The sequence below is a fragment of the Micrasema longulum genome, unplaced genomic scaffold (genome assembly GCF_059751315.1).
Source record: "Micrasema longulum isolate JH-2025_06_02 unplaced genomic scaffold, ASM5975131v1 h1tg000084l, whole genome shotgun sequence".
NCBI classification, from domain to species: domain Eukaryota; kingdom Metazoa; phylum Arthropoda; class Insecta; order Trichoptera; family Brachycentridae; genus Micrasema; species Micrasema longulum.
In genome coordinates, this window is record NW_028277290.1 from 497,352 (window position 1) to 519,256 (window position 21,905).

The 21,905-nt window shown below is 31.8% G+C and overlaps 1 protein-coding gene across 1 annotated transcript; it reads right to left on the bottom strand.

Moving 5' to 3' along the window:
• Nucleotides 1-1,617: 1,617 nt before the first annotated feature.
• On the bottom strand, nt 1,618-20,974 carry LOC148284839 (uncharacterized). Its single transcript, XM_088234103.1, has 5 exons — nt 20,793-20,974; nt 14,676-15,152; nt 11,862-13,543; nt 4,756-5,152; nt 1,618-3,557 (listed from the first exon to the last, which is right to left on the bottom strand). The coding sequence occupies exons 2-5, from the start codon at nt 15,068-15,070 to the stop codon at nt 1,718-1,720; spliced, it is 4,314 nt and encodes a 1,437-aa protein (XP_088090229.1). The 5' UTR covers nt 15,071-15,152; nt 20,793-20,974; the 3' UTR covers nt 1,618-1,717.
• Between the last annotated feature and the right edge of the window lie 931 nt (nt 20,975-21,905).

Consider the following 21,905-nt stretch of genomic DNA (forward strand, 5'->3'; position numbering starts at 1 on the left):
AGGTGAACTAATATCATCCTTTCACGGACACTGTGATAAACCTTTTGAAAAAACACAAGATAAAATTCCGTCATCGTTTTCTATGACTAAAAGTATCTATAGATTATTTCCAAGTATTTTGAAAATACCCTTTTGTGATATTATTGTGAATAAAGTGTACCTACATACAAGAATAATTTGAAGTATTCAATAATAACGTAATACCTATAACATAAACCATATTTTATTTCGTAGTAATATATATCAAAATATCATTTGTTTATTTATTTTATTTTATTGGGTAAACAAACAATGTACAAAATATATTCACAAGTTCTTTGTATGTGTAGGACACCCGTACACACACTAAAAAAATTGTTTACACTAAAGACAATATTTTTTATTATGTTGAATAAAACAAATGTAAAACATAAAAAATGAAAAAGATGTACCTACATGATAATAAAATTATTTCGATAAATGCTTTTCTCAATACTTCGATGACCGTTGACTTAAATTTACATAGACTGACAAAAAAATCAGCCTCTGTAAGTCTATTGTTATATTGCTCGTATTTTGTAGGTATTGTAGATTGTTTTAAATAGTTCGTTGACGCGTTGTCTATGTAAAACAGAAGATTGTCTTGTTGGCCTAGACCATCTAGATGGCACACGGAAGTATTTCATGTAGGTTAGGGAATCAATTTTACTGTTCATTAATTTGTATAAAAATAACTGATCTAACATTATTCTTCGATTTCGAAGAGAGTTCATTCTATGGTACTCCATACTTTCAGCATAGTTAGAGAAGTTAAGGTTTAACTGGTATTCAACTTTTAAATTTATTTCAACAGAGAGGGAAAACATTTTTGAGAAGGGAATATGGAAGTCTAGGCATTTACAGAGTTTATGACCTGTCATTGGCTGGTTTAAGTGGCCACTTTACACACTGTGTAACATTCACCATTCTACCCATGTTTGAACATCTACATTTCCTCGACTCTTCCATCTGTTGATTTTTGTGAAGTAAAAGAGCTAAATTTAAATATGAACAACTCCCTAAGGGGGAAATCCAGCAAGTCTGCAAGCACTTGGACATAATCAAACATTTTTGCTGTTCAACTTGTTAAAAAAATTGTTTTGGACCCTTTCTAGTCTATTTATTAACATCATAGTAAGGTGATAAAATAGGAGTAAAATAGTATTCTAGCTGAGGACGAACAAATGTTTTGTAAAGTTTTTCATATGTCTCTGCAGGTTCAAATGGTTTCGATAACCGCATGATAAGTCCGACCATTTTATATGTTTTTTTCAGGACTGACTTTTTTCAGGAAACATTAGTTTAATATTCATGTTGAATCGTGTTGTATTTTGATTAACTTTCACTATTACGTAATTAATCAAGGAAAACTTCAAAACGCTTTTACTTATGTTGTTCAATGGGAGGGTTCCGGGTTCCACTCCCACTGAGATCGCAAAAAATGAAAATAGATTTTTGTAGGCCCGGATATTCTGTGCTGTAATTCATCACGTTAACTGAGCCTCTTGTCCTGCCGTGGCGCAAAAAATTCACATTGTTCAATTACAAAAATATGAGATCTCTCATAGCTTACTAACTAATATAATTCCAAATCCAATTACAAAAGTATATTTATTTTTTTCCAAGAGTTACAAATGATTTATTTTTCCATAAATTCAGAAAAAAAAACATGTTTATCATCAAACATTTCCTCGATATTCTAGAAAGTTTGCGTGTCATGCTCTGCAGAATCATTAAGTCGATGTTTTTGTCTTTTATATTCCAAATAAAATATCATTGCTCCCATCACAATTATAACTGAGCCGAGGCCCACTAAAAGCCAAGTCGGCTGATAGGCAACAGGCAAGGTTGACATTTGTACAGGTTTCAGAGTATGCATTATCGACTCACAACCTGACTCTCTAACATACTTAACCCAAGTTCTGTTCGCGCTGGGTATCTCTCTATTCAGTTTTACAAATGGTCTTCTTCCTACTACTTTGCGACTTATGGTTGGAAATTCTCGTATCTGCTCATCTTCATAATAGCAATGCAAACTTTCCTTCGTTTTGGCACTTTTTAAATTAAAATCTTCCATGGATGATTTTGCACCGACGAGAACACTTAAATCGCCTAAAACTAGAGTTGCCCAATCCCACATCTCGGCAACACTGCAATCGCATTTCCAAGGATTCCCAGCAAGATGCAAGGAGCTTATTTTAGGATTTTTTACAAACACGCGAGGTAATATTGAAGTCAAGGAGTTGTATCGGAGATCAAGTTTTTCGAGATTAGGTAACAGGTGTAAAAATTTAAAAACTTTTGGTCTAGAAGATATTTGGTTTCCAGACAAATTTAATATTTTAACCATATCACTTATTTTAAAGGCATCAACAGGCAAGACTGATATATTACATCTGCTCATATCCAGAACTTTTAACTTAGACAGGTGTTTGGAAAATAAAGGAATGTCTCTCTCAATCAAAAGTGGATTTCCAGCTAGCTGCAATTCTTTTAAGTTGTAGTAAGTCATGTTATTGTCAAATAAGCTGGCGTCGATGGGTTTTTGTAGTCCGCAATCGTTTAATTCTAAGCTCTCCAACTGCTTCAAATTACCGAACAAGCCAGCTTCCAATGACTTCATTTTATTTCCAGATAATACTAACCTTTTCATGGATGTCAATTTGGAAAATGTGTCGGAACCCACAAAAGATAAATTGCTGTACCCCATATTTAAATATTCTAATTTTTCCAATGGGGCCAGTATATTTGTGAATGCATTTTCCAACGGGTTATGCGAAATGTCCAGTTCCTCGAGTAGTCGCAATTTGCTAAATGTATCTGGAAGCTGATTTAAAGTACAATTCCTCAAAAATAGTTTTTGAAGACTTAAAAGCGGCTCCAATATAATTCGTAAATCTTCTGTTTTCAAAAAATTTCCACTTAAATGTAATATTTTCAGTTTCGTTAAATTCAAAAACGCTTTTTCAGATATGAATATTTTTAAGTGACAGTTAGAAAGATCCAAAGTATCGAGATGTGGTAAATTATTACCTAACGTTACGGATATGTCTAGATCGGTTAATTCATTTTCAGACAGAATCAGTGTTCTTATCTTAATAGTACTAACAAATGATTCCTCCGATATGGACGTTAATTTCGAATCCTTTAAATTCAAATACTCCAACTGATGCAATTGTTCCAAAACCAAAGGCCATTTGATATCATTTAACTTGTTCCCTGTAAGTTCAAGTTTCTTTAAATGTTTAATATTAGAAAATGCTAGTTTGTGAATCTTTTTCAAGTCGCAATTATTCAAAATCAACGTTTCTAGACACTTCAACGGAGCAAATGTATCTGGCTCCAGGTAAACTAATGGATTATTGGACAAATCCAAGATACGAAGCGCAGTCAGATTAACGAAGAACTTCGGCGACAGGTTAGTCAACAGACACGAACTGATGTCGAGATATTGTAGGGACTGAGAAACTAAGAAAGGACCGTTAACTTGTTTAAGGGGATTTCCGTGTAGTTCGAGACTCAACAATCGGGGACAGTCTCTAAAAATAAAATTAAAATACATTTTTTTTCAAAGTAGATAGATCATGTTAGCTGCATCAACCTATTAATACACACAACAGGCCAATGATAAGCTGCGATCAGTCATTACGTTTTTGTTTAGTCATAAAACACTTTTACTAAGTTCGCTGCCCTAGTTCTTGTGTGTTCAACAGACCATTAAAAAAATGAGTTGTGAATGCCAATATGTTCATTGTTTTACTACGCGTTTATGTAGCTTAAGAATTGTTATTTTTTCTGTTATTAAATAGCATTTTCAAAATTTTTTGAGTGCCAATCTCCACTTACTGATTTCACTTATTTGACTTTAAATACAAATAAAATGTGTTTTGTACAATTTGTGAAATGGTATATTAAACATACAAGAACTAGGGCAGCGAGTTATGTTATTATCATTCCTGCATCTAATAGTTGATAAAACATTACATTGGTACACAAAACGCAGCATATCTCGAACATTTATTGTTGCATGAAGGAAGATAATCAGTCTTACGCTTTATGTGCCAGTTCAAAGACTGCAAAATATAGCAATGTAAATCACATTTTAACAAATATTTCATATCCACATTGCCAAAAATCGAACCCGGGACCTCAAGCATGATAAGCAAACGCAGCTATTACTAGACCACTAAGGGAATATAGCCTTCACTTGTTTTCCTTCTTCGGTATTTTTACCCAAAAGAAGTAATCGTGTCAAAAACTCAAGTCTGGGTGCATATAAGCAAAATCCACCAACTGAATTTTAAATGGGACCTCTGATTGGTCAATCTATGACTCTTTTCACACAATTATCGTGTCTATATCAAGAAGAGACATTATTGAGTGACGTTAGTAGGCGCCACTCAGGGACGAATTTGTTATATTCACCAGCGCAGTTATTGTGTTTAGACAAAATCCACCGCGAGAGCGCGCCTACCAATTCTACCCTCGGAGTTGCAGTTCGTTAAAAAGCCCACTATGAAAGTTATTTAACCAGTTAGTGGTCGCATTTAAAACACAGTTAGTGGATTCTGCTTATGAGCGTACGGGGTTCTGGTTCTTTTTCACATAAAAAAACGTTTTCTCCCAGGCACGGGAATACCTTATTCTACATTGGTACTAATTTTTTTTTTTTGCTGTGATAATATTGTAAGCATGCAGTAAATTTAGTAATTTATTTATTAATTCACTGATACTTACACGAACGAATCAGCTTCAATGGAATTAATTTGATTTTCAGATAAGTCGACATCGACTAAGTATTCCAACCATTCGAAAGATTTTCTTTTTATGTTCGTGAGAAGATTGTGGGCCATCTGCAGTTTCTTCATTCTTAAATACCGCGGGAACTGCTGAAGGGCTGTTATATTGTTTCCCTTCATGTCCAGAAAATAAACATTGGTCCCCAGCTCATCATAGGGAATTTCTTTAAGATTGCTTTCAGAGCAATCCGTTACCCAATTTATGTTAAAATAATGACAATCACAGTCATCTGGACACTCCGATTCAAAGTTTTCGGTGTTGAAAGTTTTTGCGGTAAATGAAAACAGAATTAACGAAAGTATTAAAACCATCAAATATGTACATCTAGTCATTTTGTTTTATTTTTATAAGATCAAAGAGATTTTAAGCATGCTGAATCCAGGTTTAAAAAATCACAAAACCTAAAAGAAAAAATCGTATAAGTTATTATACACTATAATTCAAACTGCCGTTTTATTTTCAAATAATCAAATATTTTAACCAGATTAAATATGTACTTAAAAAAATAGAAAATACGTATTATGTAGGTAGTGAAATTAACCAGCAGTCAGCCTACCGAAACAATCATCAGAACATCTCTGCATTAGGTACTCACATGGTAATAGGTATTTCGATACCGGCTTATCTAGTGAAGCCGATTTTTGTTTACAAAGAGCTCTATTTAAAATATGCAGAATTAATTTAGATATAATTATTGTACATAAAAACCCTAAAATACTAAACAATATTTATCTTTAAAGTAATGCTTCTCAAAAATCGCACTTTTTCCTCTTTCCAATTGTTCCAAAAAGCTAAACTTTTGGAAATAAGTCAAATATATTGTTTTCAATGCTTAAAATATATATTTATGAATCAAAATTAATTTAACATTAATTCAAATAGATCAAGTCAATTGTGTGATAAAAATACTACATAGACATGCATTTTTTATGGGCCCAAAATTTTTTAATTCTTTCTTTACTGATAATATTCCGTTAACCCCAAACTTTAAAAAAAATCCTGCTTTTAAAAAACACTCACTATCCTGGATTCAAACTAAAGATATTAACTCTTTTTTCCTATGATATATTTTGTTGTCCTTTAATAGTGTCTGCATGTTGGTGTAATGAGTGTCCTGACGAAGAGACAGGTACGTCTCAAAACGGAAGACATAAAAAAATGGGTAAGTGGTTATTTACTAACATTCATTAAATGTTCGACCATAAAGTTAATGCTTTGAAAATAAATAATAAATAAAGAATTAATTAATGAGTCTTTAAATACTTATGGGCGGTATTGGATAACCACGGGATAACCATTGATATATTTATGTATATGCACTAGATGCAGCACTAAGCACTCGTTTTGGGTACCATTCAACATAGGTTCCGGAACCTTACTCGTAGTCAGTAAACATGAGGCAGTGTGAAAAGGCTCGACATACAACCTTTGAATTTGCGGTAAACTGGCATAGTCTTTTTTATTTTACTACGCATTTTGCATGTCAATATTCACGCGACAACGCTCATTTTCCGGCACATAATTTCAAACAATCGTTCTATGCTGTATCATCACTTTTTAATTATACTTCAGTGGAGATAGCCTCATATCTTCAGAATCATTTTTTTTTATTAAATAATTGTCTTTTGATAGTATTTGTAAGAAGCTAAATTTTAATTGCTTTCATTTTTTACCTTTACCTTTGTACTTACAATTTGGATAAAAACACAATATTTTCCCATTGGTTTTATAAAAATGTTTATTTTTAATTACCGATTAAATATACCGAAAATATGTTTTTAAAAATTCGTGTGGTTATAACTACACCAAAATCCCATAAACCTGCTGCAAACGCCAAACTATTTTTTCATTGTTCTCATTTGTTTTTTCGAGTTTCGAACAAAGAAAAAAATAGATGTGTAGGTACTCTAATGTACTTAAGCTCCACTTTCAGTTTTTTTTTGTGAATAAAGGCAAAAGTTTTTTTTTAAATTAAATAATTGTATTAGATTTTTATGCAAATATTGCACTTAATTCTTATTCTGATAAAAAAAATACTCGTCCCGTGAGTGACGTACTGATTTTTGTCGATGTAGCCATGTCATAATTGAACATAGTTATGCAGAAAGCCGCCAGCCCACAATTATGAAAAATTAAATATTCGTTGCAGTGAGGTCAATTCTATGTTCTGCTAAAAACAACCAAGCCGCTTTCTTACAAAAAAACTGTAATAATCACCTTCTAAAAATAGTGTCGATGATAAAAATGGCATTTCTCAATTTTCAGAAAATACCAACAGCACTAGAAAAATCTTACGGTCCCTACTTTGAAAATCATTAAAACTAATCAAATACGTTATTAGATTCTTGTTTGTAATATAAAATTCATTGTTTATCATTTGATAAATTCAAAAACATGCCAACTGTTGTGTAGATTTGATTATTCACTCTTTTCACAAACGTGCTTTTATCTCAGTTTCACTTTTCTATGGCTGGCTGCTTTCTGCATAACTAAGTTCATAGTTATCTGGGTGCGACACGCTCCCATTTGCTTTTTAATGATGCGCTCGCTTACACACACCTGAACACTTACTTCTTCACAAACACACCTCTACACTTACTCTCATACAAATACACACCTTTTTGTTGTACCATAATGAAATATGTATGATTTTTATTTAGGAACTTCGCTGGTCTGTCTTTAAACCTTACCTTTATTGTGCCATTTAATAATTGTTGGCTGTAATAAAATAAAAACAAATAAATATCTCTCCGTTCAACTAGACTCGCCCTCGTAACACGTGATCGCCAAGAGCTCAATGCGTGGAATTGCATGGAATATGGTCCGTCTAGACATTCAAGGGTCCGTTTTACAGATTTAGCTAAATGTGTAATATTGGAATAAAAAATATTTTAATGACTAGAAATAAATTAAATTATTAAAACTGTGTTTTTTAAATAATCAGTTAACATTTTTTTTCCCGTTGTTTATGTTTGCAATAACTACATACCTACTTTTTTGTTTATTAAAAAATATCCATATTTTATTATTATTATTAATATTAGGTAATATTATACCTACAAATATTTAATAAAAACAATAAGGCTCTAACAGCTTATTAAGTAAATTGCCATAGCCAGAGAGGATAGAACGACACGCCGCCAAAAAATACTATTTCGTCAGTTCATGCATATTTTCTACATTTATATTTGAAATTAAAAATCATTGACAAACTGTTAATTTCGGACATATAAAAAGCCAAATCTGCACCTTATGGAACATAAGGTGTTGTAGGATAAAATAAACGCAGCTTATCGCAACTATTTACTATAAAGTAAGGCGATCGATCTCACGCTTTAGGTGCTGGTTTACTAATGATAAAATGTTACAGTGTGATTCGACTCATTAAACAATTGTTTCATGTTAACCATCTCAGGAATTCAACACAAAGCTTCTATCTAATGGCGAACGGTCCATATTATGCACAGCTTTTTAATTGAATGTTTTATTCTATTAATAATAAAGATAATAATAATTATTTATGGAAAATATTAAAAAATTGCCAGCGATGTACTTCACTCGAAAAATAAATGCAAATATCTATAAAGCGTGGCCAGCCCGTTCCTATTAAAATAAGAAATTAGCCGATTATAACAACTTATTTTTCTGCACATAAGTCACTTTATTTTATATCTTAAACATTTGAATATTATTCCAAAACTTTCTTTTTTAAATAAAATGACTATTTTTTCATGATTGAATACGGTTGACATTAACGACCACCAGTTTTTTTTATTCGCCTGATTTTACGTAGAACGTGACATCTTTGACGTTTTCATAAAAAAATATAACGGGACTTCGCATAATTGGTTTGCTCGAACTGGAATGTATCACTATGATAGAATGTAGAATAACCGGTGTACGACCAATATGTATGTATAAAGTGAAATAAAAAACATAATAATCCAAGTCCGAAAATCTGGTTTAATTTTACACCGAAAACTGTAATTTTCACCCGCCCGGACACAGACACTTTATGTTCACTAATATCACTTCATTATTAATTCACCCAAAAGAATTTATCAAATCTCTGTTTTGGCCTGGTAAATTTAATTATCTAAAAAATTACGCATTGTACGTGCACCTAATAACTTAAATTAACAAGTTATTTAGTATTCTTGCTTCTTTTACATTGTATTTATTGAAAAACATTCAATGTTAAGGTTTTTAAAAAGGGGAGCAAAATATATTAATAATCTGGATTGAAAAACTGGTCCCTACCGATCACGCATTTCGAGTGTTTATTTGAAGGATCTTTTAAAATTGTATTTACTTTATATGCATTGTATTTTTCTCACAAAAATATGATTTTTTTACAAAAACATGATTGATTGATGTTTAACTGACAAAAAAGCAGTTAAAACCATAGAATTACAAATAGCTATTTTATGGTTAAAATATTTCAAATTTGGTCAAGAACATCAGATTTAACTGTATCGACAAACATCGGGAAATCTCTTACTATTTTATTGTAATCAATATGCCATGGTATTTTTTTACTTTGATAGCCTTCACACTAATTATACGTCATTGCTTCACACTGGCCACATAATGCCGTTTGATTATACAAAACAGACTTATCATTTAACATATTGAATTGAAAACGGATAAAGTTTTAGTATAATATGCATAAAATTCGGATTGATAATATGTATTTCTCTTTCAATTTCTATTACATCTTACTATAATATTGTATAATATGTAAATACTACTGCCATCTGTTCGTTGTAAGTTAAATTAATTTTGTAGGTATATTTTACATTAGTACATTCCGTAAGACAAGTTTGTAACGAAGAAAACTTTTTTTTTAAATAATATGTTCATATATATAAATATTCTAAAAATATAAATTATTTAATAAAATGTGAATTTTAATTTTAATCGTAATGACGAATTACAGTTCACAAAACAAGAAAAATTAAATTTCAAAATATTTTATGACAATATCTTATATACATAATTAAATATGCACGGTATAGTATTTTCTTCATTTATTGCCAAGAGCGGTGTTCCACGGGGATCTCATTTGGGCCTTATTTTATTCATTAACGATATTGTTGATGTATTCCACGATCTCAAAATACTTATATACGCTGATGATCTCAAGATCTTCAGACTTATTAAAACTCCTTTCGACTGTTCGATTGTTTAAAGAAATTAGGATAATCTTGACGCCTGGTGCACCAGAAATGCTCTTTTACTTAACGTGGATAAGTATCACATAATGCGGTTTTCTCGAATCAAAAATCCATAAGTTTTTTAATATGGCACGAGTAACACGACATCAACTCTTGTTAAGAGAATTAATGATCTGGGTATCATCTTTGATGATAAAAAATTAACTTTTGTTACCCATATGAATGAGATGGTTAAAACAGCCACAAAAATCTTGGCTTTGTTATCAGAACAAGAGAGTTTAAATCCGTTGATGCATTTAAAATATTATACATGACCCAAGTAAGAAGTCAGTTAGAATATGTGTCCTTAGTTTGGTATCCTCATTATGTTACCTATATAAACAGTGTGGAGAAGGTCCAACACAAGTTTTTAAGATTCATGAATTCTCAATTAAACATTCCAATTGAAGAACTTAACTTTAAATGTTTAACGAAGCAGTTAAAATTATCATGTATCAGTGACAGTAGCGAAATTTCAGATTTAGTGCTGCTTCTCAAGTTATTAAATAATGTTCTTGACAGTCCGGAACTTTGAAATTGTGTGGATTTTTATGTGAGACAGCGTGGAACGGGACCAAATATTACTTTTTCTGTTGATTTGCATAATTCAAACTATGCTAAATGTTCACCCATTCCACGGCTCCACGTGTTAGCAAACAAACATGGGAACTTAGATTTATTTCATTTATCTTCATACAAATTAAAATCATTACTTTTTAATAACTTCTTTTCTTAATTATAAAAACGTACTAAGTGTTGCAACTATTTTACTGTTTATACTATGATACGTCGCCTTTATTACTTCAATACTTTTTATACTTAAACTCTTTATTTATTGTTCATTTGCTGCATACCTATGCTATAATTTCATCTTTAATTTTCAGAGTTATTTCATTATTTTCTGTTGATTTTATTTTATGTATCTATATTTTCTTCACTTGTGTACAGGTGTTTTGTATTTTGTTTCATTAAAATTGTTTTTTATTTTTAATTTATACTTTGTTAAAGGCGTAAGCCGTCGCAATAAATAAGTTGATAATATACCTTAATACGTATGCAAAAAAGTATTCCTAGCAGTACCTAAATATTACATTAGTAAAATGTATATAAATAAAAACAGAGAGTAAAAAAAACGTTTTTACGACTTATAATGTCCCATTTGTTTTATGGGCTTTTGATCATTAATCATAGTTTTAAATATTTTTATGGAAATGGAAATATATTATAAATAGTATTTTAATACTTTTTCACTAACTGAAATAAAACATAACAAAATCTGTTTTTTTTATTGAATAAACATCACAGAAATAAATGTTACATACATGATTTGTGAATAAATCTCGATTTTACGAAATACTTATTCTAATTATAATTATTGATCTTCATCATTTTAAATTTGTGTTTTTACGACACTATTTCATAATAATTGACAAATGTGATATTTCATTGAATGTTAGTTTTCGATCCAACTACTCACCCTGACGGTTCCATTCTTTGTTGCTTACCATTCAGATTTATCATCCTATTTCAATCTATCTCCAGTCTTATTTGCATCACATTTTCTTGTAAACAAAACAGCCCTATAGTTTAATTTCTTACGTTTTCACCTGCTCATGCTACTTAATATTATTATTTTACCTGCAGTAAAAAAAACATGTTGTCACAGGTTCTTTTGCAATATTCTAATTTTTGGTCTTTATCTATCTTTCAAAGAATTAGTGTTTATTATTGTAAATAATCTTCAACACTAATACGAGTTATTTAAGAGGTACTACAAACCAAGCTGGATAATATTATTTACAGACAATCCTAAAGATTTAACTTAAGGTAGGGGCTTTAGAATGCGCACCACTGGCTCACATCCTGACTCTCTAACGTATTTGGCCCATGTTCTGTTGGCACTGGATAACTCTTTTTGTGGTTTTACAAACGGTCTCCTTCCCGCCACTGTACGATTGATATTCGAAAATTCTCGAATTTGATCTTCTTCGTAATAGCAAAGCAAGCTTTTCTTGCGCTTGGCTCCTTTCAAAGTGAAGTCGTCCGGGGAAGTTTTTGAGCCAACTAAAATACTCAAATCACCCTTTACCATGGATGCCCAATCCCACATCTCGGCAACGTTGCAGTCACATTTCCAAGGATTCCCGACCAAACGAAGAGAGTTTATCTTAGCATTCTTCACCAAAATCTGAGGTGATATTGATGTCAGATTGTTATTTCCGAGATCGAGCTTCTCGAGACTGGGTAACAATTGTAAAAACTTCAAACTACCTGGCTGAGATGTAAATTTGTTCTCAGATAAGTTCAGCTGCGTGATATTTCCATTTATCCTAAATGCGTTATCGGGTAAAGATGATAGATTACATCTGCTCATATCAAGAACTCTTAACCCTGATAGCTGTTTGGGGAAAATGGGGCTGTCTCTCACTATTATCAGTGGATTTCCAGCTAGTTTCAATTCTTTTAGCTCTGTGTACGTTAAGTTATTGAAAAACACGCTTGAATTTATAGGTTTGTTTAGACCGCAATTATTTAGTTCTAAGCTCTCTAAATGCTTTAAATTACCGAACAAGCCAGCTTCCAACGAATTTAAATCATTGCCTGACAAAACTAATCGCTTCATCGAAGTCATTTTAGAAAATGTGTCGGATCCCACAAATGATAAATTGCTGTAACCCATATTTAAATATTCCAATTTTTCCAACGGGGCCAACAAATTTGTGAATGCATCTTCTAACGGGTTATGGGAAATGTCCAGTTCCTCGAGTAGTCGTAATTTGCTAAATGTATCCGGAAGCTGCTTTAAGGTGCAATTTCTTAAAAACAATTTTTCGAGACTTAACAATGGCTCTAAAGCTATTTGTAAATCTGTGGCTTTTAAATAATTTCCGGATAAATGTAATGTTTTCAATTTCGTTGAATTCGAAAACGCGTAATCAGAAATCAGTCCTTGAAGATGGCAGTTAGAAAGATCTAAAGTATCGAGATGAGGTAAATTGTTGCCTAATGTCACAGATACATCTAGATCGGTTAATTCATTTTCAGCTAGAATCAGTGTTCTTATCCAAGTTGTATTAATAAATGTATCCTCCGGTATATACGTTACTCTGGAATTTCTTAAATCCAAATATTCCAACCGATAAAGATTTTCCAATACTAGAGGCCATTCAATATCCGTTAATTTGTTTCCTACCAGTTCGAGTCTCTTTAACACTTCCAAGTTAAAAAAGGCCAATTCGTGAATCTCCGTCAAGTCGCAATTATTTAAAACCAATGTTTCTAGAGAATTTAACGGAGCAAATGTATCCGGCCCGAGAGATACTAATGGATTATTGGATAAATCCAAGGTATGAAGCGCAGTCAGGTTGACGAAGAAATCGGGGGACAGGTTTGTTAACGTACAGGAACTGACGTCAAGATATTGCAGCGACCGAGAAATTAAAAAGGGGCCATCGACACTTTTGAAAGGATTCTCTTGAAGCTCAATTGTCAGCAAGCCAGGACAATCTCTGTAATGAAAAAAAGTGGATATTCAAATGTGTTTTTTTTAATATTATGTAAGCACTTAAATGTTTCTGAAATACATATTTCATTTTTTCAATAACTTATCTTTGTTTCTTATTAAATACTTTTTTTTAAACAGATTATTTATTGTAAAAAGGGGCGACATTTAAATTTTGAAGTGTTTTCTGCCTTTGCATTTTTTCCTTAATATGACTTGATACTGAATGCCGAAATAGTATGAAATCTCTACGAAAATTAATGTGTTTACTGGTTATACTGAATAACCTTTAAACAGACTCACGGCCAATTACGTTGAAAGAGATAAGTTAAAAATATATTATAATTGTTCCGTTTTTGTTAAAATGGACATGAAAAAAAGTTGAATACTAGATACTCATTCTGCCTATTTTGACTATAATGTAACAATAAACTAAAGCATAACTTTTTTCGATGCTATTGGCCCTCAAAGAGCAAGGTCTCTATAAAAAAATACATGAAACAAATGAAAAAAAAACTCATTATTGGTAGGTAGGCATATCAGGTTTGAAATTTAAAGTTTAGGAAACTTTAACAAGATTTACAGCATAAATAACATATTATACGTAATATTACAACTTTGTTTTTAATTTTTTGTAGACCAGTTGGTTACATAAACAATATTTTGAATGTGTCCAAATATTTGTCGGAAAGTGTTGAAATATGGTAAAATCCCAGTGCTTGTCTTTAAAACAGCCATAAAATGCGAGAACCATATCGTCGCTTCAGTTTGTTATTATCCAACAGACCAGAAAACAAATCTGCAGAAATAGAGCTTTAAAGTTTATTTTTAAGAAATAGGGATAAATAATGACCACAACTTAAGACGAAATTCGTTAAAAACCCCTTAAACCATTTTTTTCAAATACATGTTTCATTTAAATTTTATAAATAAAGGCTTTCTCAGAAGTTCACTTGACTCAATTTCGTTAAAAATGTTTTTTTGGACAAAAACGAACTAAAGCGACGAAACGTCAAAAAAATAATTTTGTACTAATTACAGTTGCAAACCAACTCATTCGACTCTTTTTTCACGCTAATAAAATACATTAACGACGAGTCGCTCTATTTAACGACAGTTGATTCGTGATAACAACTTACTCAAACGTGCCAGCGTCAATAGAAGTAATCATATTTGCAGAAAGATCGACATCGATCAAATATTCCAATCCCACCAATGATTCTCTTTCTATCTTCGTGAGTAGATTGTGGGCTATCTGCAGTCTCCTCATCTTTATATTCTTCGGGAATGGCTTGAGGGCCGTTACATTGTTCCCATTCATATCTAAAATGTAGACATTAGGACTTAACTCTTCGTAGGGAATATCTGTCAAGTTACTTTCTGAACAATCCGTCACCCAATTTATCCTAAAATAATGACAATCACAGTCATCCGGACACTCTAATTCAAAGTCGTCGCCATTGAAAGCCTTTCCAGAAACGATCAACAAAAGTATCCTGAGTATTAAAGTTGATTTCCGTTGATAATTAGCCATGTTGTGCGTGTATATTTCATGTGACGAAATCGTGTTTTTAAGGCATTATGAACGCGTGCGTCAATCTACAATAACTTGATTCCTGGAAAAGAAAAAAAAGTATTTTAATTATTTCGTTACCCGCTTACTTGTTTCTAATGTGTTATTTTTTAATGGAAGTAAGACTTTTTTTATTCATTTAGAAATACGAATATTTAAATCAATTAAAATTAATACACAAATAATACAGTAATATGTTTTCTTAAGAATTATCATATTACTTAATTTAAAACTATTGAGACATCTCAGTGAAAACATATTTAAAAAATATTAAAACATGATTTAAATAAATAAACAAGATTGCAGGGAAAGTACAAAGTCTATAAGTTTGGTGCGTAAACAATATTTGCAATGGTTAATAAAAATGAAGGTCGTATAAATCGGGTTAAATGAAATTACTGGCGATTTTTCCTAACAATAATTGTGATCATAGGATTTAAGTCGAGTATCAAGCATTGCAGTCAGTGGATAGAGAACATGCTGATTGTCTTCTATTGTGCTCTATTGTATATAATAATGTACATAACAATATACTTCTCATAGACCTTTGTGTTGGCAATTGAATTAGGGCGCGCCTACAATTTGGATACAGAACACAGAACGACACTATATTTGCCATACAATGTTGCTTGACAGCTCTTCTATAGAGATCGTATAGCAACCTTTATAGGCAAATTATTGCATAATATTATGATTACGAACATGCAAACACCTTTATAAACATAATTTCATTTCATTATTTACTATGTATGACCAAATATGTGTCAACAAGTAAAGGATTCAAATGCTTTTTATCTACATATTCAAATATCTTAACAGGCACAAAGGAATTATTATTAAAGGATATATTATAATATAAGTCTGGGCCATAGAATTAAGAATAGTCCAGAAACCGCATACGTGCATCAAACAAAAGGCGACTAAACTACTCAAAGGAGTAGTTTATCGTTTTGACCCATTAGTTTCTTTTTCGACGTCACTCAATACGCAACTCCCGAATCGAATTCAATTATACCGTGTTGTGTCGTTTTAAAATGTTGAAATACTGATGGGATCTCAAAGAAACTGGATGGGATCACATTTCATGTGTAAGTAGCAAATGCATGTGTAAGTAGCAAATGCATTACATAAAAATGTAATTATTATTCATGTCAGATTGTCAAAGAAAACAAAATGGATATTTTGTTAGTGTTGCCAGGGTAGTCAATTTTTTTACGCTACTTTGCTCACCTTATGAGAGAACTAATGAAAATTTGATAATGGATGGATTAAACAACGCCCTGGTGGACATTTGACAGACATTATCTTTAAAACGTCAAATATTATTTAAAATGACATAAAAATATCCGTTTTATGTCAAATAAAATTGCGGTGAAAAAAACGGTGATGCGGTGGATAGCCGTCGTAACGGTGACTAGAGAGTGGTTTCCTAGGAAAACGGTGTTAGTAACATTTATCAACACCGTTTTCCTAGGAAACCACACTCTAGTTACCGTTACGACGGCTGTCCACCGCATCACCGTTCACTACGGCCGTTAAAATACGGGCACCGCTGTCCTAGGAAACCTTAGCTTAAGTGTAAAGCTCGGGTTTCCTAGGACAGCGGTGCCCGTATTTTAACGGCCGTAGTGAGCATTAATGCGGTTGACAGCCGTCGTAACGGTAACTAGAGTGTGGTTTCCTATAAAAATGGTGTTGATAACACCGTTAAAAAATAAAACCACTCTCTAGTCACCACTACGACGGCTGTCCACCGCATCACCGTTCACTACGGCCGTTAAGATACGGGCGCCGCTGTCCTAGGAAACCCTAGCTTTACTTTATAATAAATGCTCAATAATGCCAATCTGTTAGGGTTTTCATGCCAAGCCTGTTAATTGGATTAAAAAAAAAAAAAAAATAATATGGCCCCCTTTGGGGATGACTGCTCTAAACGATGCTACCAGCAAAACTCGGTAAAGCTAGGGTTTCCTAGAACAGCGGTGCCCGTATCTTAACGACCGTAGTGAACGGTAATGCGGTGGACAGCCGTCGTAACGGTGACTAGAAAATGGTTTCCTAGGAAAACGGTGTTGATAAATGCTGTCCTAGGAAACCCTAGCTTAAGACCTTAGAGAATAAATGTATATACTCTAAGGTTCAGACTAAAATTCCGCACACCACGATCTTTGTTTGGTTTCTTACCTACCTGTTAATTTTTGTTTGTTTCTTACGTCTTCATGTTGATGTTGATAAACTGACCCAACCGTATTCCTTTGTTTTTCGTTGTTTAAAGACTTTTAAATGTCATTTGACGTTTAATCACTATAGTGCCCATATATGAAACAAATTATAATTGCATGCAAAAAAATAAAATCTCTTGATTTCTTTCTTCTCTACCCCTGTGACAAGATCCATAATTGCACCCAGGGTGTTCATTATATTATATGACTTATAAACAGCAAATATAACTTGCTGTAAATTTAAGTGCAAGTATAAATATATTTTTTACATCAATTCAGCAGAAAATCTTTTCCATCAAATATGCTTTCCAACTTTGTGAGCGCTGGAGATTAATGAAGAAGTTCAGTGTTTTATTTGTGTATTTTTATTCGTTAATAACCAAAAAAAAAAAAAAAAATTATATATCTGATTTTTTTACATATTTGTATTTCTGAAATAACTCCGCGTGTGACGTTAGAGATCCTTCTCTGTCAGTCCTACCGATCACAGTTCTCATAACATTAGTTGCTCCATATGAACCAGAGACGTCGTTCAGAGTAGTGCGTTTTTATCGTATTAATAAATTATTTTTATTATTTTTTTCGTACATTTTCAAGAAACTTTGCGTTACAATTTAATGCTCTAATTTTTACCACGAGCAAGAAAACATTTTTTGTATAGAATTTCCCGTAGCGCTGAAAGTCCTCGGTAGATAATTAAACGCACGTTTACATTCCTTACATACGTGTACATTATTTTGGACATGAACAGCAGTTTCATGCAAGAATTAGATTATAATTAGGTGATAGAAAATAAGTCATTCATTATTTCCGTTTATAAAACCTATGGGAAACCTTTTTTTTTACAATTTTGATATTTATTACAATGATAATTTAAAATAACTTTCCCTCACCGAAGTATCCCGTACCGAGGGAAACTTTAAATATTATTTGGGAACATGCCCTAAATACATATTTAACTTTTTAAATTTTATTTATGGTATAAAATCTTACAAATGAAAACACTGTTTTACCTATTTGGAAAATTCAAAATATAATGTGTTTCCACAAAAAAAAGGGATGAACTACAATATTTTAAGAAGGCGTAATTCAACCCAGAATTTAAGAAAAAAATAGCGCAAAACTTGTGGGGTTTTATATGATGGTATTTCTTTTTAAAAACCAATTTTCAAAAAACCAACCTTCCTGTTCAATTTATCTAGAAATTTTACTTCAACACTTCGAATTTATATTAGTATCAATATCACATTAATAATTCGCTAGAGAAACCCTTTGGCTCTAAACAAAATCCTTCCTAATGTTGTTATTTGATTTTTAGTTTAACAACAGACGTGTAAAGGCTGGTTTCGGTTTGCGCTTGCAATTCTTGACCTGAGTACCTACAGACCGTTGTATTGCTGTAAACTGTAGCTAACTTCGTGATTAATAATTATAGAATGGTTTGGTTCAAATATGTCGAGGGAGTTTGTTATGATTGCAACCTTTATGCGTAAATTTTATTTATTTAATTGTTTTATGTTTAATTGTAATAGGTTAATTAAGTCGTAAAAGTATGCATACATATTTTTTGTTTTTGCTGGTGAATTATCTAATCTACCTAACTAGGGATAGCTTCACCGTTCTGAGGCAGTAGAATGCAATTTTTTAACTTATTTTTGTCATAAATATAAATTACTTAAAAAAAATATTTTTATCCATTTTGATAGGTTTTCAAACTTAAAGTTAAAACATAATACATGTAAAATGGTTATTTTAAAAATACCAGAATACCAGATTCCAAAACTGATTAGTATTATTAAATGTGTAATAATTTGCTGCCGCTATAATAATTATAAAAACTGTTCGTGCGATAACTTAATTATTTGCAGAATATTTAATCAAATTATTTTCTACGACACTAAACTTCCGTGCACCTACCTGAGCGTAAAATTGATGAAATTTCCATCATATAAAAAAAAATCCCAAAACACGCTGCCATGCTGTATAGTATACATATATCATAATGTATTATTTAAATTATATCCCTTCATTAGTAACCCAAATCCAGCTTATTTTAATCGAGGGTTTGATGGAAAAAATATTACATTGAAGCACGAAGAAATAATAATAATATTAAATTAATTTGATCTAGTAGATCTCTTCGCCACTCGAACAGTGTGGGATGAAGCGATTGGCATGGTCTAGCTCGAAGTCTTAAAGGTTTTTTGTATACCATTATTTTATTGCCCTTGATTGTCTTTGCTACATAGTTTTATGTTATATTTGTTCAGTTTCTTGTAAACATGTTTCTTCGTATAACTGTTGTGTTTGTATTTCGATCATTTGATACATGAGGGTCAGATGATCAGTCTTACGTTTCAGGTGCCGGTCCAGGAGCAATGAAAATTTTCAGTTTAAACAACCTTTAAAATCAAAATTTCACGTCCTCCCTACCAGAAATTGAACCCAGTACCTCAAGAATGGTAGGTGAACGCGCCAACCACACACAACGAGGGGGACTTATCTCGATTCGATTTCCTTTTTCAGAATTTTTTGCCTGAAAGCCGCCATCGAGTCGAAAACAATAGTCAAAAGGTTCTGGTCGTATGTCACACACAGAACTAGATATATTTTTATCGGCCTGAATACAGAAAATGAGAAAATATTTGCGATACTAACATCTTCAATAAATAACAATGTTCATTCAATTAATAATTTTCTCTGGGAAAAAACTTGCGAAATTTGCACTTCCTCACTCGACTGCCTTTGAATACAGGAAGTTTATGCATAAATATTCCATAAAATAAGAATAAATTGCTTACTAGAAAATTAAATTGATTCATCAGCATAATAAAGTTTGCGACATTTTCACGGAAATGTGCATCTGGATAACGCGAATTTATGAACCAAAACACGAAGACGAGAATAGAATCTATGCTAATCGACCTCAAGGTAAAGTCCATAATATTATGTTCCGTAAATTGAAATGAATCATAGTGTCTATACAAGCGAGATACTACAAATTACTCAGAGAAAAGTAAAAAGTTCATTAATATTGTCAAATTTGATGAGCAAAGAAGGGCTTATGAAATGTCATTAGCTGATTTAGGTAATCACTTAACTCACTGTGTAATATTCGCCATTCCGGGCATGTTTGAACATCCATTTTATCAGGAGGAGGATCAAACCAGCCAATGACAAACTCAAAATATATCTGACTTTTTGAAAATTATTTGTTGACACTAAAAAAATTCATGCCGTTCAATTTATTTTCAGATTATGTTTATCGTTTTGGGATTCGAGTTTTAAAGGAAAACTTTTAATTCATTACATTATAATATTAATTGTGCATTAAAAAAGGTAGCAACTTACATTTTAATATGTACGCGCGAAGGGATTTACTTATTCTCTTTTGCACATGATTTAAAATAGCAAAATTATAAACAGGCAAATAATTCAATAATAAAAGTATGTAAAATTACCTTTCATGGATTCAATTTTTCTATAGTAAGGAATATTTCGATATGCGAACTAATGAAGCTAGTAAATAACAAATGATTACTCCAACAATCACAAAACGCACGCAAACTCAATGTTCACCGCTGGACTGTGCGAGTAGAACTATGTAATGGACGAGTATCAGTATGTAGACTCGCAATAACAACCTGTAGCACATTCTCGATGCTTCAGGCTTCGAATTACAAAGCATAAATATAACTGCTAACTGCTGTACCGACACAATATTTCGTAACTAAACTATTGTAAAAATAAAACCAACGATAACATAAAGGTATTAGAAAATAAAGGTTACTAAATAAATCAACCTTTTATATATCTTTGATCATTTTATATTGGATTGCAATTTAAATTACTAAAACGCGTAATTGATATATTCAAACGTTTTTACATACTACTTAGGCTATATTTGAAATGTGAACTATTTCATTTTACTTAATTAACACTTTTACTTATGAACACGTATCTAAAAAAACAGGATTTTATTACTATGTTAGGAATAATGTTGCGTGTTTTAGAATTACCTAATCCTTAAATGGTTACGAATGCGCAGTTGTGTGCAGTGACCGAAAAGGGAATACATACTTTTAGTTTTTTTTATAATAATATTGCACATTAGGCATATTATATTGACGTTTTTAATTACAAGTATGAGGATATTTTTTATGAGGTAAATATTTTTATCAACAATAAATATCTTAACCATGAGTAAAAAATGTTTATCTTCATTTTATAATTTGCACCTCGAGTGTAAAACCGTAGCATGAGTAAATATAGTTTAAAGATATGGAGATTTGAAGATTTCTCTTTGCTTGTAAAGCAGGGTTTTTTATGTTTCTAAATTTGTTTGTATCCGTTAATATTTTAATTTATACTTACTTCCCTTTTGCAATTTCAAGCTTGTGACAAATGTAATTGTTATGCATTTAACTTTAAAAAATGACACATTTGCACTTACTGTGTACACTCAAAATATGAATTAATGTTTGAGATCTTTTTGTAATTCCCATATATTTCATAAATAAAAATGTAGCGTTAGATGAATTAAAATCATTAGCACGTTTATTAACTCCTACGGG

Coding starts and splice junctions, on each gene's coding strand:
- LOC148284839 (XM_088234103.1), bottom strand. CDS start 15,070: ATGGCTAATTATCAACGGAAATCAACTTTAATACTCAGGATACTTTTG. Junction 13,544..14,675: donor ATTGACGCTGGCACGTTTGA/GTAAGTTGTTAT, acceptor TTTTCATTACAG/AGATTGTCCTGGCTTGCTGA. Junction 5,153..11,861: donor GCGCATTCTAAAGCCCCTAC/CTTAAGTTAAAT, acceptor AAAAATAAAACA/AAATGACTAGATGTACATAT.